Genomic DNA, 18,894 nt, shown 5'->3' with positions numbered 1-18,894 from the left:
CTTTTCATAGCTGTATTAGTTACAGAGATATCGTTATGAACTGTGCTATTTCAAATGGAAGTGTACTAATTCCTGCTGCTAGTATCTTATTTCTAAAAGAGACAATTTCAACGGCGTTTTACTCTCTGATAACCGATTACTAGTGTCGGAGCAATTATAATACTAAGAACATAGGATTTATCTGTTTTGAAAACGAAACCGATTGCAGTCTTGCGGGGAAGTTTGTGTTGTCACGTTAATTTGTTGGAGCGCTTTAGCTTGATGTAGTTAAGAGAATTTAAATGCAAAAGTAGTATAGTGGAGAAAATTCTTATTAGTGGTTGGACCAACACACCAACTGGAAGGTAAAGAAAGTGCCATCTAAGGATGAGTAACAAGTGCTCTTGTTTCTGCCCGAACCTTGAAAGAAAAATACACGTGAAAAATTTAATACATTTATAAACCAGGAGTTGAGGTTAAAGATTGTTGCAATAACTTCGCAATATGAGTTTAATGTCAAGTTACACATATTACAAAATTGCATCAGCAAGAGTACCAAAAAGAAAATTACAAAAGAAAGTGGTGGTAAACACTTCCTTGAAATTCCATTTATGTCATCAGAGTGTTTGAAATGTCCAGGATACGCTGCAATACGCGTTTGCAGTCATTGGTGCTATTACCTCTGGATCAGGTGGTCCTTTAGCTGCTGGGGTATAGCCTCCCATTCTTGCACCAGTGCCTGTCGGAGCTCCTGAAGCGTCATAGGGGTGTGAAGACATGCAGCAATACGTCGACCGAGAGTATCCCAGACGTGCTTGATGGGGTTTAGGTCTGGAGAACAGGCAGGCCACTCCATTCGCCTGTATCTTCTGTTTCAAGGTACTCCTCCACGATGGCAGCTCGGTGGGGCTGTGCATTATCAACCATAAGGAGGACGGTGGGACCAAGAGCACCCCTGAAAAAGTGGACATCCTGGTCCAAAATGACGTCCCGATACACCTGACCTGTTACAGTTCCTCCGTCAAAGACATGCAGGGGTGTACGTTCACCAATCATAATCCCACCCCACACCATCAAACCACGACCTCCATACAGGACCCTTTCAAGGACATTAAGGGGCTGGTATCTGGTTCCTGGTTCACGTCAGACGAAAACCCGGCGAGTATCACAGTTCAGACTATACCTGGATTCGTCCGTGAACATAACCTGGGACCACTGTTCCAATGACCATGTACTGTGTTCTTGACACCAGGCTTTACGGGCACTCCTGTGAACAGGTGTCAGTTGAATGCACCTTGCAAGTCTCCGGGCAAATAAACCATGTCTGTTCAGTCGTCTGTAGAGTGTGTGTCTGGAGATAACTGTCCCATTGCCTGCGGTAAGATCCCGAGCAAGGCTACCTGCAGTACTCCGTGGCCGATTGCGGACACTGATGGTAAGATATGGGTCTTCTTGTGGTGTTGTGCATTGTGGACATCCACCGGCTGGGGTGGCCAGGTGGTTCTAGGCGCCACAGTCTGGAACCGTACAACCACTACGGTCGCAGGTTCAAATCCTGCCTCGGGCATGGATGTGTGTGATGTCCTTAGGTTAGTTAGGTTTAATTAGTTCTAAGTTCTAGGGGACTGATGACCTCAGAAGTTATGTCCCATAGTGCACAGAGCCATTTGAACCATTTGTACTGTGGACGTCCCGTACTGTAGCACCTGGACGCGTTTCCTGTCTGCTGGAATCGTTGCCATAATCTGATATCACACTTTGTGGCACATGGAGAACCCGTGCTATGACATGCTGTGTTTGACCAGCCTCCAGTCGACCTAGTGTTCTAACTCTCATAATGTCATCAATAAGTGATCTTTGAGCCATTTTCAACACACAATCACCATTAGCAGTCTGAAAACGTTTGCACACTTACTCGCTGCACCGTACTCTTACATGCATCAACACACCTCTGCGAATGTGGGCTGCTGGAAGTGCCACCGTGCAACGACCGCAGGTCAAATGCACCGCATGGTCATACCCCGAGGTGATTTAAACCCACAAACCTCCCACCAGAGCGTTGTTTCACCATGTATCAGCTTCATCCTTAATTTATGAGCATGAGTATAGAATCTGCCGACTCATACAAATACCTGGGTGTAAGTATATGAAATCAGTGATCATATAAGCTCAGTCGTAGGAAAGCAGGTGCTGTACTTCGCTTCATTAGTAGTACATCGCAGTGTGTCAGCAAATGAGATTGCTCACAAATCATTTCCGCGACACGTCGTAGAATATTGCTCAGGTGTATCGGGCACATATTACGCAGGTCTAGTAGAGGATATTGAATGTATATGAAGGAGAGCAGAACGAATGGTAGCAGATTTGTTTGATCCATCGGAGAACATCAGGGAAGTGCAGAAAACCTACACTTCAGACACTGAACACAGACCAGACGCTCTCTTACGACATCCTATTTACAAAGTTTCAAGAACAAGGATCAAGGAAGAAATCCAGGTATGTGGAATGGGTTTCAAAATTTCTCTCCAGAAGGGACCGCGAAGATAAGAGCAGACAAATCACAACGCCCACTTAGGTACTAAAGCTGTCTTTTTTTTCCCACACTCCACGTGCAACAGGAGCAAAAAGGAAGTCTAATACTTGACAGAATGTGAAGTACCTTCTGCCATGCACTTCACCATGGTTTGCAGTGTATAGCTGTAGCTGTAGATGTAGAATCGATGATAAACTCTAGAGAAAAATTAAATCAAGAGTGATAGATGAGGATAGAGAACATTGTTCCCAAAAGTTTATGGAATGTCTTAATTCTTGGGCTTCATGGTTCAGCAGAGTGTGACTATATTTATTGTGTCTCGTGTCCACAGGCTTCCGATCAATTGCAGTTCAACAGCTATGTGTCGTGGTTGGTGCTTCGCCGAGCGCAGCCGAATGCCTCGCAGCCACTGGTAGAGCGCTTCAGGTACCTCAGCCTGGCGCTGGACAGCGACGTCGTGCTGGCTGAACTCCACACGCCAGAGACAGCAACACGCAGGTGAGCTGACAGCACCAAGATGTATGTGGACAAGCTACTCACTGTAACCTCTCTACATATAGAGACTCAGTCCTCTCAACCTGGACCTCTCAAACTTGTATTATCCAAATGATGACACTGTCTATCAGAAGGTCAGTTATACAGTCCAGTCATATGTGGACAACGCTGTGTTATCAATGATCGCACCGAGGCTCACAGCTTTTTGCGGCCAGGAATCAGATGGCGTTCAGCTCACAGCCACGTAACAGCGCAGGCGTAACCATCCCTAAGCAGCTTTCGCAGAAACCCCAGCAATGCCGGCTGGTGTACATATGGAACATAGCAACCTACCGGCTTCGGGCCAATCAAGCTATGCCACGCCACCCTGGGTTCGTCGGCGGCATGTGTACTCCTGAACGCCCGGACCAGTTAACAATTCACGCCCCGCCATTGACTGCAGTGCAAAGTCAGGCTGCAGTCTCACTAAGTGTTTGGCCTCGTAACTTGTAACTACGGACACATACAGACTTGAAGTGACAGTGTTGTATGTTTGTGATAGGGACTCAGTGTTTAATTCCGTCCGACAGTGATTGTGAACTTCAATTGAGAGATTAAACTTGTTTTTCAACTCATGCCTCCACTCTTTGCTGTTCTGCACTTCCCAGACACAACAGACAAACTACAGGCTAGATTTGTGATTAATTTAGAGACTCTATACTCTCACTCTGGACCTCTCCAACGTCTATCCCCGAAAGGATGCCACTGTCCAATGTAATATCAGTTACACACACCAAACATATGTGGACAAACTATGTGCCAGACCGTTGATCAGTTCAGACACTCCATACTCTCAGTCTGAACCAATACAGCTTGTATCGTTGAGAGGACTCTATTGTCCAACGACAGGTCAGGTATATACCTGACACATATGTGGAAAAAGTAGCTGATATAGTCTGGGTTGAGGTAAAGGCTACATCCTATGACTTTGACCCTCTCCAACGTGTTGTCACCAAGAGATGCCGCTGCTGGCAGGTCTGGTATGCATGGCTACCAATCTAAATCGACTACATTATCACCGTTCAGTTATCAAAGCGGTGGTCCAGATGTGCTAAGCAAAGTCAGTGCTGTCTGATGCGACATTGAGTGTAGGTAGTGAGAAGTAGGTTGTATGTAGTAATCAAGGCAGTGCAGATAGCAAAATTGCTCTACACGGTGTCTACAAAATGATCGAGGACGTACGAGAAGACAACTTTTTTGTCGTCTTTAAACGATTTCCTGTGTGGTAAACAGGGCAGATCTACTTGCAGAGTAGATGTTGAAATGAGGGATTAATAAATTAAATAGTCACATCATCATTTGATTTTCTTCCCTTGATAAAGGTCTCATTCAGACTTCTTTATGAATTATGGTCTTGAACGATACACATACATATTGCTCCTGATAATTTTCTGATGTCATCTTTCATTAGTCCGGCCAGTGTGGCCGAGCGGTTCTAGACGCTTCTGTCTGGAACAGCGCGACCACTACGGTCACAGGTTCACATCCTGCCTCGGGCATGGATGTGTGTGGTGTCCTTAGGTTAGTTACGTTAAAGTAGTTCTAAGTTCTAGGGGACTCATGACCTTAGATGTTAAGTCCCATAGTGCTCAGAGCCATTTGAGCCATCTTCCATTATGTCCTCACCTCTTTCCTTATATCTTCGAACCCAACAGAAAACTTCCATTTACTGTCTATTCGCTTGAAAATAATGGAAGAACGCTATAATTGTTGCATCAATAACGGAGGTAAGTAAGACAAAAAAGTATAGATCACAAATCTTCCTCTTTGTAAAGCATAAGATACTCATTAAAATTGCAAATAAAAGTCAACGGATTTCATTCGAGTAAAGGAACAAACTGGCTTACAATATTGAATTTATCTCAATGGGCGTGATTTAGAGTACACAACAGAGCAATCAATATCAAGTAGCGCTTTGCCTGTGATTCATAGATTCTGACATAACGATTGACATAAATCAGCAAAATGCGTAATTCAATTGATCAATCAATGTCACTGTACTGACGAATATATATGTAAGACCTTCACCAGGCAGAGGGAAATAAGGTTTCATCTACACAATGAAAAGAAAGTAGGCAAATTAACGGTGAAGTCATAGAGCCAGATTATCAGGTATGGCGTACACAGTGAGTCTGTGAAGACAGACCGTCCAAAAAGAATGAACCACCCAGAAGGGGATGAGGAAATGAAATCAGACTTCACGGGTTGAGAATACATGCGATGTCATTTCAGTGATTACAATGTCGAGTCAAATTTTACAGGAACCTTGCAGTATGAGCTCATTTATTAGTATAACGTTGCATCCCTTCTGGTCGGGATGCATACACTGATTCGACTGAGAAGGGTTCCGTAAATGCATTGTATCGTTTCCTGCGGCAAGCTGGCCCACAACTTTTGAAACTGCTCCTTGATATTCTGCCTACTGGCGGCGGGACTGCAATCTTGTTGGCCATTGGAGTACCTCGACATCACGCAGACAGGTCATAGAGACACGTGCCGTGTGTGGAGGATCTGTGCTACCCCAAAACATTGGAGGAATGGGACTTCTCCTGAGGCCGCCACCATATACACCGACGATGGTCACCTAGGTCAGCGCAGAACCCTGGTTCATTGCTGAACACAATGCGATGCCATTCATCACCAGTCCATTGTTGTGTTCTGACACTGGCCAGAGGGAAGATAGGGGTCTAAGGTCAGTCTGCAATTTCCGAGTGGTGAGGAGCAAATACAGAAAGACAAATCTCCAGTGAAGGCAGGTTGATGACCTGCATCAGCGACAAACACTGCCACAGGGCATCTACGAGAGACGCGGATTTTGGGACTTGACATGATGCTTGCATCAGGAGACTAATGGAATTTAGGGGTCCGATTAACAATATTTATTTGCGATCAGACTAATACGGCAACGGCCTTGCGGCCTTGCCGCAGTGGATACACCGGTTCCCGTGAGTTTACTGAAGTTAAGCGCTGTTGGGCGTGGCCGGCACTTGGATGGGTGACCATCCAGCCGCCATGCCCTGTTGCTACTTTTCGGGGTGCACTCAGCCTCGTGATGCCAACTGAGGAGCTGCTTGACCGAATAGTTGCGGCTTCTGTCAAGAGTACCATCTTACGACCGGGAGAGCGGTGTGCTGACCACACACCTGTCCTATCTGCATCCTCCTCTGAGGATGAGACGGCGGTCGCATGGTCCCAGTAGGCCACCCATGGTCTGAAGACGGAGAGATCAGACTAATACACTGAAGGCTAATTCCGAACAGTAAAAAAGCAAAGGTGGCCTCTCCGGCCTCCAGTCCCTGCAAGCAGTTTTTACTCTTCATGAGTGTTCCTGTAGTTTCCAGTGTTTTTTTAAGCGTCTCGCTCTGTGTTATTTTTATACTGTGGCTGACTTTTAATTTGTGTTTGACTTCAGTGATTTTAAGTGCGCAACGAAACGCCAGTTGTGGTCTTTTAACTTTTGTCTCCCAATGCATGTCCCCATATTAGTGTATATTTTAAATTTCATCATCTCCATTTACTGTAATTTTTTATGTCCCCCTTGATCCCCCTTTTTATGTAACTCTTTCATGTATTTTTGTAAAGCGATTTGGATGAAGAGCAGTGGACTGTGCCACTGCCAGCCCTCCCCTGTCCATATGGGGGAGGGGCCCGAAATTACAATAAAGAAAAAAAGATAGGAGTCACACTATCCTATCCTTCAATGGTACTAGCGCTCCCTCCAAGCTCACACAAACCAGTTTACCACTAGGTGAAACCAGAGGCTTCTTCAAATCAATCCTTCCAAAACCCAGGCAGTCATTAGAGGATGTACCATCCCCTCTTTCCAGCTCTATGATTTCTACCTCTCCATCTGTGACTGGCTTGTCCAAGTTACCCCCACTTTGAAATACCTTGGCCTCACCCTTGACCGTCACCTCATCTGGAGTCCCCATCTCCTTACCATCCAATGAAAAGCCCACAGCAGACTCTGCCTTCTGAAACTCCTGTCCAGCAGGACATGGGGGTTGCACCCTTTCACCTACAAATCCTTGATCTGTCCCATCGTTTGTTATGCCAGAGTTGCCTGGATCTCCACCCTTCCTAAATTATATAGCGTGTTCCCTTTCCACCTCACTTTCTGTATCTGTATCCTGTCCCCCATGAGGAACCTCTATAACCTCATCCCCTTGATATATCTCTTCTTTTACTTAAACACATCCGTATTCTGTATACCAACTGCCACCTTGATACCCCTCACCCCCTGGTGTCTCCTTTCCTCTCCTGCTGCTGCACCTTTACCAATGTGTCCCATGCTCTCTACATTCTGCACCTCCTCTCCCAAAGGAACTTCCAATGTCTCCCCATCCTGTGCTTTTCCCCAATACTTGTCCTTGCTTCCAACTCTGACCCCCTCTTTCCCTCCCCTCCTCCCTTCAGCTCCCTCTCCTTCCCCACACTACTCTACTTAATCCTGCTTTCTCCTCCCTGTCCTTAGCACTTCTCCTTTACCAGTCCTTGCACTCCATCCCCATCTCCTGCCCCTTGGTGTCTTACCAACTTTACCCATTCCCCCTCTCTTGGCCCTCTCCTCCATCAACTCCTCATATATCTTTCCTCTCGTCCTCCTCTCTGACCTCTCTTGGCAGGCCCTTCAAATTCAAATTTTAATGCATTTGCTTCATTAGGTTAGGTGTTCGCCTTGTATGTGATATAAGTGCAATGTGTGTTCAATGTCGTCGTCCCCTACTGTGAACGCCGTTTTTATTTGTTATTTGTGCCGCCAGTGTTTGTGTACTATGTCTTCATCAAGTGCCATTTTAACTGTATGTGGATTTTATGTAAACGTGCCTCGCCAAAGTACCTCTCTTTGTATATTTTAACTCCAATTGTTTCCCCTTCTTACGTGTAAATTTCATCTTTTATCCCCGAATTTTATATATGTATTGTTCTGTGATATTTTATGTAATCTCTTGGCTGAAGAGCGGCGAACTGTGCCGCTGCGTGCCCACCCCTGCCCCCTGGGAGCAGGGGAATGAAATGACAATAAAGGAAAAAAGAAACTAAGAGTCACCAGTGGTGGACACTCACAGAAAGATGGCTGGACGTTTGCCAGCCGAAATATTGTGGCAAGAGGTCAACGTGTTCCGGCTGCAATCCCAAAACATTATAGAATAACCCTAAAATACTCCACTGGGCATTCTGCCTGTCTCAGAGAACTGCAAGTCTAATCATTTACAGGCCCACCAATGGTGTGTACATTATCGAAGTTACAACGACATTCGGCGATGTCTTCTGGGTGCTTCAGTTTTTGTCAAGCAGTATAGAAGCGAACAAACTGGATCTTTCGATATGCTTCTACCTTTTAGTAAACTTCCTCTTCTTCCTCTTCTACCTTGCAACGTGGATTTATATTTCTCATTCACATTCACGAAATTCTCACTATCGTGTCTGCAAGGATACACATCCAAACGTCTGTCTTCGACAGTGATCTTGCACTTCCTTGCTCTTTTTGGATGATCACACTGTCTTCGAAGTTTAAACGCAGTTATAGTTTACCTTGTGAAAAAACCATCGTGTGGTCAAAGTATTGGCGTACTCACAGCTGGAAAAAATTGGAAAGGTTTTGTACAGAAAACTTTAAAATGAAACAAGTTAAATTTCCTAATCCCTTTCAAACATTTTTGAAAAATGTCAATGAGAGTTTGTAAAATTTCATTTTTTAATATTGAAACAGAGGTTTTATAACACTGAGTATATTTTTGTAAAATGTGATATGTTGAATAGATTAGCATTAATTTTGAAAATGTTGAAAGAGGTATTTCAGTCAGTTCAGCAATAAAAAACAGTAAATTATAGACACAATACTATTTTTTTTAAAAAAAGAATGATCGTTTACATTTTGACTATTATCTGACAGATATGTAAAAAAAAAATGTAAGATACGCATTTATTTTTAATGGGTAGAAGATTAATATAAAATACAGTCACTGTGAAATGTTAATAAATAAGGAGATACCCTTGGATTTTCCTTTATATAGGAGTATTTGGGAGAGTAGATTAGCAATTCCGCCTTCGCTCTGCTTCTCTTAATTTCAGCTCACCTGCCGTCCGTGAGTGTTTGAGCTCTAACTTCGTTGCCTTTGATAGCTTTTACATATAGATAGAATTTCTTTGGGGCTTAAAGGAAGTCTTTCGATAACAGTCTGCTATGGTATTCGTTGTTCTTTACATGCCCTGTCCTTTTGACAGCAAAACGCGTTTTATCCAACAAATCTCTGTCTGTAGCCTTACGTTTCGTTTTAAACTTACTATGCAGCAGTTGCTGTTTATTTGTAAGTGTGAAAGCCGTTAGTTATAAACGTCTTTTATGTTTTGTATCAGTGCGCGAGTTGTGAATCACTTAAATGATTCAAGGCGTCCATAGTACCTTTTCCCGTCAACTAGAGAAGTGTTAGCTTTGGTTGAGCCGTGAAAACGCATTTATTCAAGCATTAGTATAAATGCGAATCGCTGCTAACCAATCAGGATGCTTGGCGCAGAATTTAATGTTTGATAGGTCGATAGAGATACTTTGGTAGCTTCCTGAAGCTGTTAATATCGTACTGCCTACTAACGGTTTGTGAAGTTCAGACACGTGTCTGGTGTATTATTAAGACGAGCATTTCGAAGTTGCAGCATCTAAGATTATTGGTGAGATCGTTGTTTGCTTACGAGATTTTTCGGGCGGGTCTACACGACACGCTTTTGCAATTTCGTATCCATATAAGGAAGATTAGGTCTTTATTAGGATTACGTCGTTGTTTGAATATACGAGGATCAATATCATTGAGACATCCAATGGTATAGGTCGTGTTTCACCTTAGCTTCTCACTCGCTAAATAATGTTACGGAGGTCGTAAAGCATATGGTGTTACTTTTCTGCTTCTGTGTAGCATTGTACTCCCACGTTTTCCGTTAGATGGCATTTGTGTTTATGAGTTTTCGAGTCTATTTTTCTATATAACTGCTGAAGTAAATTTAAAAACTCTCACTAATTATTTTCCTCACGAAGTCATTTTTCAACCCTATGAACTTTCATGCTCATTTTCCATGTGCTCGTTTATCCTTTGTTTCCACTAGCAGCAGGAGTGAATGAACTGCCCTAAGTATAACTAATATTCCGATAAGCTGCATTCAGCAGACCCAGTATTTTCCTATTTTGTGCACAATTTGAGCTACAAAAGGTAAGGGCAGTAGCAGAAAACATAGACACGTGTAATGCACCGAGGAATTGATCATTAAGCATTAGGATATACGGTGTGCAGATACATCTGCGTAGCGCTCATGTTCCGTACAAACAGAGATGAGTTGATGTTGAGAGGTTGTATTAAGACAACAGAAGATCTTGGGTGAAATTTATGTTCCATTAATTTATGTTAAAGGCCTTTATATGCTCCGCTGCACTATGGAAGTTTACTTGCTGCCTAATATTTAATCAACAGTAGTCGGATAGCGTTGTTGTCCATTAATAGGTCAAATTTAATCTACAACGAAATACTTTCAGGTCATTAATACCGGAGGCACAGCTTCCTATGAACTCACAGGTAAAAACAAATAAGGTACTGGGCAAATATCGAGTCATGTTGTCACCAATAAATACTGGAGAGAAAAACTCTTATTTTTATCAAGCGTACAAGTGATCTCTAATTACCTGTGAGTTATTTCATCACAAAAAGCCGTATCTGCACAGACGATCTTGAAGAGGAGGAGATGGAGATTAGTGTTTAATACCCGACTCCATATTTTTAGATTTTCAGAAGGCTTTGACACCGGCTTTCATCACAAGCGTTTCTAACCAAACTCTGTGTCTATGGAATTTCGCCTCAGTTGTGTGACTGGATTTATGATTTCCTGTCAGAAAGGTCACAGTTCGTAGTAACAGACGGAGTCATCGACTAAAACAGAAATAATATCCGGCGTTCCCCAAGGACGTGTTACTGGCCCTCTATTGTTCCTGATCTATATTAACGACATAGGAAACAATCTGAGTAGACCTCTTAGATTATTTGCAAGTGATGCTGTCTTGTAAAGTCATCAGATGACCAAAATGAATTGTCAAATGATTTAGGTATCTGTGTGGTGCGAAAAGTGGCAACTGACCCTCAATAAAGAAAAATCTGAAGTTATTCACATGACTACTAAAAGAAATGCGCTACATTTCGATTACGCGTAAATTCAAGTAAATACTTAGGGATTACAATTACGAATAACCTAAATTGTAACGATCACATAGATAATGTTGTGGGTAGACCAAACCAAAGACTGCGACTCATTGGCAGAACACTTAGAAGGTGCAACAGATCTACTAAAGAGACTGCTTACACACGCTTCTCCGCCCTATTCTGCGTATTGCTGTGCGGTGAGGGATCCGTATCAGGTGGGACTGATGGATGACATCGAAAAAGTACAAAGAAGTACAGCTCGTTTTGTATTATCGTGAAATAGGGGAGATAGTGTCACAGACATGACAGATGAACTGGAGTGGCAATCATTAAAATAAACGCGTTTTTCGTTGAGACGGGATCTTCTAATGAATTTTCAATCACCAGTTTTCTCCTCCGATTGCGAAAACATTCTGTTAGTACCCATCTCCATAAGGAGAGATGATCATCACGGTAAAATAAGAGAAATTAGTGCTCGCACAAAAAACTTTAAAGTACAGAAATAAGAGCTCGCACGGAAAGATTTAAGCGTTCGTTTTCCCGCGTGCCGTTCGAGAGTGGAATGGTAGAGAGACAGCTTGAAGGTGGTTCATTGAACCCTCTGCCAGACACGTAATTATGAATAGCAGAGTAATCACGTAGATATAGATACGCTATAAAAAGCCTCATCATGCATGTCTTTTAAGTTTATTACTTCGTGCTTCTAACTCCCTTCACAATAAATTTCACAGACAGTATCCACATATGCCGCTGAATGTATGTACTAAATTAAACCATGGCATCCCACATAGGTCAGGAGCTCAGGAGATATGACGTCATGAACACTGATATGGGTGAGAAACTGCCACATCGTGCATGACATTTAAATTTATTACTTCTTTGCTACTACCTCTACTCGCAACATGTGTCACAAACACCCCATTGAGGGCGAGCAACCAACCTGTCTGCATGCTAGACACACTGGACTTACACCTGGAGTTATGGCCTGGTGTGCGGTTTCGTCTGAAAGCAGGAGCACTCTCATGCTTATCTCATGCAACCTGACTGCAAATTTGTACGTCAAACCGGTGATTCGACCTGTTGAGCTGCCGTTCATGAAGGGTACTCTAGGGGGGTTTACCAAAAGGATAACGCTCTTCTACATCCCGCTGTTGTAACCCAACACACTCTACAGTGTCGAAATGTTGCTTTGTCCTGCTCGATCACCAGATCCGTCTGCAATCGAGCACATATGGGACATCATCAGCTGGCAAGTCAACCAGAGTCCACAAATATTTATTTATTTACACGTCAAGTTGCTTAGGACCAAACTGAGGAGCAAATCTCCAAGGTCATGGAACGTGTCAGTACATGAAATTACAACATAAAAGTAATAACAGATAAAAACAAATGTTCATGAACCTGAAAAAAGTCAGTCCATAAGTTTAAGTAAACACTATCAGTAATACAATAAGAATCAGCTTAATTTTTCAAGGAACTCCTCGACAGAATAGGAGTGACACATGAGGAAACTCTTCAGTTTCGATTTGAAAGCTCGTGGATTACTGCTAAGATTTTTGAATTCGAGTGGCAGCTTACTGAAAACGGATGCAGCAGTATAATGCACATCTTTTTGCACAAGAGTTAAGGAAGTCCTATCCAAATGCAGGTTTGATTTCTGCCGAGTATTAACCGAGTGAAAGCTGTTTATTCTTGGGAATAAACTAATATTGGTAACAAGAAACGACAATATGGAGTATACATATTGAGAGGACAATATCAAAAGACAAAGAATCGTGAACAGAGGTCGAGAAGAAGTTCGTGAACTCACACCACTTATTACCCGAACCGCCCGTTTCTGAGCGAAAAATATCCTTATAGAATGGGAAGAGTTACCCCGAAATATAGTACCATACGACATAAGTGAATGAAAATAAGCAAAGTAGAATAATTTTCGTGTCGAAGTATCACTCGCTTTTGATACTGTTCGAATAGTAAAAATGGCAGTATTAAGTCTTTGAACAAGATCCTGAACGTGGGCTTTCCACGACAGCTTACTATCTATCAGAACACCTAGAAATTTGAACTGTTCAGTTTCACTAATCATATTGCCGTTCTCTGAACTTAAAACGTCAGGTTTTGTTGAATTGTGTGTTAGAAACTGTAAAAACTGCGTCTTACTGTGATTTAACGTTAGTTTATTTTCTACAAGCCGTGGACTGAGGTCATGTACTGCACTATTTGAAACCGAATCAATGTAGCACAACATCCTTTACTACCAAGCTAGTGTCATCAGCAAACAGAAATATTTTAGAGTTACCCATAATACTAGAGGTCATATCATTTATATAAATAAGGAACAGGAGTGGCCCCAACACTGATCCCTGGGGCACCCCCACTTGACAGTACCCCACTCAGATCCCACATCACAGCCGTTATCAACATTGTGAATAATGACCTTTTGCTGCCTGTTGCTAAAGTAAGAGGTGAACCAACTGTGGACTACTCGCCGTATTCTGTAATGGTCCAACTTCTGGAGCAACATTTTATGATCAACACAGGCAAATGCCTTAGTTAAATCAAAAAATACGCAAGCCTTTGAAACTTTTTGTTTAGCCCATGCAGTACCTCACAGAAAAAGAGAATATAGCATTTTCAGTTGTTAAACGACTTCTAAAGCCGAACTGTAAATTTGATAGCAAATCGTATGATATAAAATGATCAATTATCCTTATATACACAGCCTTTTCAGTAACTTTTGCAAACACTGATGGCATAGAAATAGGTCTAAAATTATCTAAATTATTCCTTTCTCCCTTTTTATAAAGCGGCTTTACTACAAATAGTATTAACCATTCCTGCACTGACCGACCATGTGCAGCGGGCATGGAACTCCATTCCACAAACTGGCATGTGGCACCTGTACGACACAATACATGCACATTTGCGTCCTTGCATTCAACATTCTGGCGGCTACAGCGGTTATTAATGCACCAGCATTTGATATTTGCAATGGACTACATTGCACTTACATTAACCTGTGAAGTTGCAACTATGTTACCTACACAAACGTATTCCTGAAATTTCATTATTCTAGATTAAATATCTTTTGGTGCTGTAATTTTTTTCCATCTGTACATTTCATCACTTTCCCTCGCAGCAGTGGAAATGAGATGGGAGAGAGGGGTCCGGAGAACTTTATGAACAGTGTGTGACGTGGTGGCTGTGCAGGAGCAGCGGCAGAACCTCCGCCAGTGGGAGGGGTGAGCAGCGGGCGCGCGGTCGCTGCCGGGGCGGCGCCTGCAGACACAGCGGCGGCGCCAACAGCACGAGGGGGCGGAGGGACGTGGCGGGCGGCCTGTGGGCGGCGCCCGGACGTCGCAGGGGCGGCGGCGGCCGCGGCACCGCGCAGCGCAGGTCAGCCGCCACAGCTGCCCGCTGCAGCTCGTCCACACTGAGCTACCATTCCGCTGTTCCAGCCTTTCTGTCAGCTGCAAGCACTCCATCATACACAGTCTACTCACATTAAATGTGACCACCGCCTGTGTCGGACGTCAACAAGCATTAACCTCTCACAGACCGCGGGTGGCAGCACTAGCAGTGGGAGGTATACAGGGTGTTACAAAAAGGTACGGCCAAACTTTCAGGAAACATTCCTCACACACAAATAAACAAAAGGTGTTATGTGGACATGTGTCCGGAAACGCTTACTTTCCACATTAGAGCTCATTTTATTACTTCTCTTCAAATCACATTAATCACGGAATGGAAACACACAGCAATAGAACGTACCAGCGTGACTTCAGACACTTTGTTACAGGAAATGTTCAAAATGTCCTCCGTTAGCGAGGATACATGGATCCACCCTCCGTCGTATGGAATCCCTGACGCGCTGATGCAGCCCTGGAGAATAGCGTATTGTATCACAGCGTTCCACAATACGAGCACGAAGAGTCTCTACATTTGGTACCGGGATTGCGTAGACAAGAGCTTTCAAATGCCCCCATAAATGAAAGTCAAGAGGGTTGATTGAGGTCAGGAGAGCGTGGAGGCCACGGAATTGGCCCGCCTCTACCAATCCATCGGTCACCGAATCTGTTGTTGAGAAGCGTACGAACACTTCGACTGAAATGTGCAGGAGCTCCATCGTGCATGAACCACATGTTGTGTCGTACTTGTAAAGGCACATGTTCTAGCAGCACAGTTAGAGTATCTACATCTACATCTACATCTACATCCGTACTCCGCAAGCCACCTGACGGTGTGTGGCGGAGGGTACCCTCAGTACCTCTATCGGTTCTCCCTTCTATTCCAGTCTCGTATTGTACGTGGAAAGAAGGATTGTCGGTATGCTTCTGTGTGGGCTCTAATCTCTCTGATTTTATCCTCATGGTCTCTTCGCGAGATATACGTAGGAGGGAGCAATATACTGCTTGACTCTTCGGTGAAGGTATGTTCTCGAAACTTTAACAAAAGCCCGTACCGAGCTACTGAGCGTCTCTCCTGCAGAGTCTTCCTCTGGAGTTTATCTATCATCTCCGTAACGCTTTCGCAATTACTAAATGATCCTGTAACGAAGCGCGCTGCTCTCCGTTGGATCTTCTCTATCTCTTCTATCAATCCTACCTGGTGCGGATCCCACACTGCTGAGCAGTATTCAAGCATTGGGCGAACAAGCGTACTGTAACCTACTTCCTTTGTTGTCGGATTGCATTTCCTTAGGATTCTTCCAATGAATCTCAGTCTGGCATCTGCTTTACCGACGATCAACTTCATATGATCATTCCATTTTAAATCACTCCTAATGCGTACTCCCAGATAATTTATGGAATTAACTGCTTCCAGTTGCTGACCTGCTATTTTGTAGCTAAATGATAAGGGACCTATCTTTCTATGTATTCGCATCACATTACACTTCGCTACATTGAGATTCAATTGCCATTCCGTGCACCATGCGTCAATTCGCTGCAGATCCTCCTGCATTTCAGTACAATTTTCCATTGTTGCAACCTTTCGATACACCACAGCATCATCTGCAAAAAGCCTCAGTGAACTTCCGATGTCATCCACCAGGTCATTTATGTATATTGTGAATAGCAACGGTCCTATGACACTCCCCTGCGGCACACCTGAAATCACTCTTACTTCGGAAGACTTCTCTCCATTGAGAATGACGTGCTGCGTTCTGTTATCTAGGAACTCCTCAATCCAATCACACAATTGATCTGATAGTCCGTATGCTCTTACTTTGTTCATTAAACGACTGTGGGGAACTGTGTCAAACGCCTTGCGGAAGTCAAGAAACACGGCATCTACCTGTGAACCCGTGTCTAAGGCCCTCTGAGTCTCGTGGACGAATAGCGCGAGCTGGGTTTCACACGATCGTCTTTTTCGAAACCCATGCTGATTCCTACAGAGTAGATTTCTAGTCTCCAGAAAAGACATTATACTCGAACATAATACGTGTTCCAAAATTCTACAACTGATCGACGTTAGAGATATAGGTCTATAGTTCTGCACATCTGTTCGACGTCCCTTCTTGAGAACGGGGATGACCTGTGCCCTTTTCCAATCCTTTGGAACGCTTCGCTCTTCTAGAGACCTACGGTACACCGCTGCAAGAAGGGGGGCAAGTTCCTTCGCGTACTCTGTGTAAAATCGAACTGGTATCCCATCAGGACCAGCGGCCTTTCCTCTTTTGAGCGATTTTAATTGTTTCTCTATCCCTCTGTCGTCTACTTCGATATCTACCATTTTGTCAACTGTGCGACAATCTAGAGAAGGAAGCACAGTGCAGTCTTCCTCTGTGAAACAGCTTTGGAAGAAGACATTTAGTAATTCGGCCTTTAGTCTGTCATCCTCTGTTTCAGTACCATTTTGGTCACAGAGTGTCTGGACATTTTGTTTTGATCCACCTACCGCTTTGACATAGGACCAAAATTTCTTAGGATTTTCTGCCAAGTCAGTACATAGAACTTTACTTTCGAATTCATTGAAAGCCTCTCGCATAGCCCTCCTCACACTACATTTCGCTTCGCGTAATTTTTGTTTGTCTGCAAGGCTTTGGCTATGTTTATGTTTGCTGTGAAGTTCCCTTTGCTTCCGCAGCAGTTTTCTAACTCGGTTGTTGTACCACGGTGGCTCTTTTCCATCTCTTACGATCTTGCTTGGCACATACTCATGTAACGCATATTGTACCATGGTTTTGAACTTCGTCCACTGATGCTCAACACTATCTGTACTTGAGACAAAACTTGTGTGTTGAGCCATCAAGTACTCTGAAATCTGCTTTTTGTCACTTTTGCTAAACAGAAAAATCTTCCTACCTTTTTTAATATTTCTATTTACGGCTGAAATCATTGATGCAATAACCGCTTTATGATCGCTGATTCCCTGTTCTGCATTAACTGATTCAAATAGTTCGGGTCTGTTTGTCACCAGAAGGTCTAATATGTTATCGCCACGAGTCGGTTCTCTGTTTAATTGCTCAAGGTAGTTTTCAGATAAAGCACTTAAAAATATTTCACTGGATTCTTTGTCCCTGCCACCCGTTATGAACGTTTGAGTCTCCCAGTCTATATCCGGCAAATTAAAATCTCCACCCAGAACTATAACATGGTGGGGAAATCTACTCGAAATATTTTCCAAATTATTCTTCAGGTGCTGAGCCACAACAGCTGCTGAGCCCGGGGGCCTATAGAGACATCCAATTACCATGTCTGAGCCTGCTTTAACCGTGACCTTCACCCAAATCATTTCACAATTCGAATCTCCGTCAATTTCCTTCGATACTATTGCACTTCTTATCGCTATAAACACGCCTCCCCCTTCACTGTCCAGCCTATCTCTGCGGTATACATTCCAATCAGAGTTTAGGATTTCATTACTGTTTACGTCTGGTTTCAGCCAACTTTCTGTTCCTAGTACTATATGGGCGTTGTGACCGTTTATTAATGAGAGCAGTTCTGGGACCTTTCTATAGACGCTCCTGCAGTTTACTATTAGCACATTAATATTGTTATTCCTTGTTGCATTTTGCCTACTCCTGCCTTGCCGCGTCTCAGGAGGCGTCTTGTCGGGCCTAGGGAGGGAATTCTCTAACCTAAAAAAACCCCATGTGCACTCCACACGTACTCCGCTACCCTCGTAGCCGCTTCCGGCGTGTAGTGCACGCCTGACCTATTCAGGGGGACCCTACATTTCTCCACCCGATAGCGGAGGTCGAGAAATTTGCACCCCAGCTCTCCGCAGAATCGTCTGAGCCTCTGGTTTAAGCCTTCCACTCGGCTCCAAACCAGAGGACCGCGATCGGTTCTCGGAACGATACTACAAATAGTTAGCTCTGATTCCACCCCGCGAGCGAGGCTTTCCACCTTCACCAATTCCGCCAACCGCCTGTACGAACTGAGGATGACCTCTGAACCCAGACGGCAAGAGTCATTGGTGCCGACATGAGCAACAATTTGCAGTCGGGTGCACCCAGTGCTCTCTATCGCCGCCGGTAGGGCCTCCTCCACATCTCGGATGAGACCCCCCGGCAAGCAGACAGAGTGAACACTGGCCTTCTTCCCCGACCTTTCCGCTATTTCCCTAAGGGGCTCCATCACCCGCCTAACGTTGGAGCTCCCAATAACTAATAAACCCCTCCCCCCGTGTGCCTGCTCGGACCTTGCTGAAGGAGCAGCCACA

The 18,894-nt window shown here is 43.9% G+C and overlaps 1 protein-coding gene across 1 annotated transcript in view; it reads left to right on the top strand.

Moving 5' to 3' along the window:
* The window catches only part of LOC126336037 (glutamate receptor ionotropic, delta-1-like), a 113,092-nt gene that overhangs the window by 8,455 nt on the left and 85,743 nt on the right, over positions 1-18,894 (top strand). The window contains exons 3-4 of the mRNA XM_049999517.1: positions 2,844-3,010; positions 14,437-14,622. Coding sequence (XP_049855474.1) covers positions 2,844-3,010; positions 14,437-14,622 — 353 coding nt within the window. The remainder of the gene's footprint in view (positions 1-2,843; positions 3,011-14,436; positions 14,623-18,894) is intronic.

Source organism: Schistocerca gregaria, chromosome 2, assembly GCF_023897955.1.
Source record: "Schistocerca gregaria isolate iqSchGreg1 chromosome 2, iqSchGreg1.2, whole genome shotgun sequence".
NCBI classification, from domain to species: domain Eukaryota; kingdom Metazoa; phylum Arthropoda; class Insecta; order Orthoptera; family Acrididae; genus Schistocerca; species Schistocerca gregaria.
The sequence above is the reverse complement of the archived record's forward strand: the minus strand, read 5'-3'. Positions and strand labels throughout refer to the sequence as shown.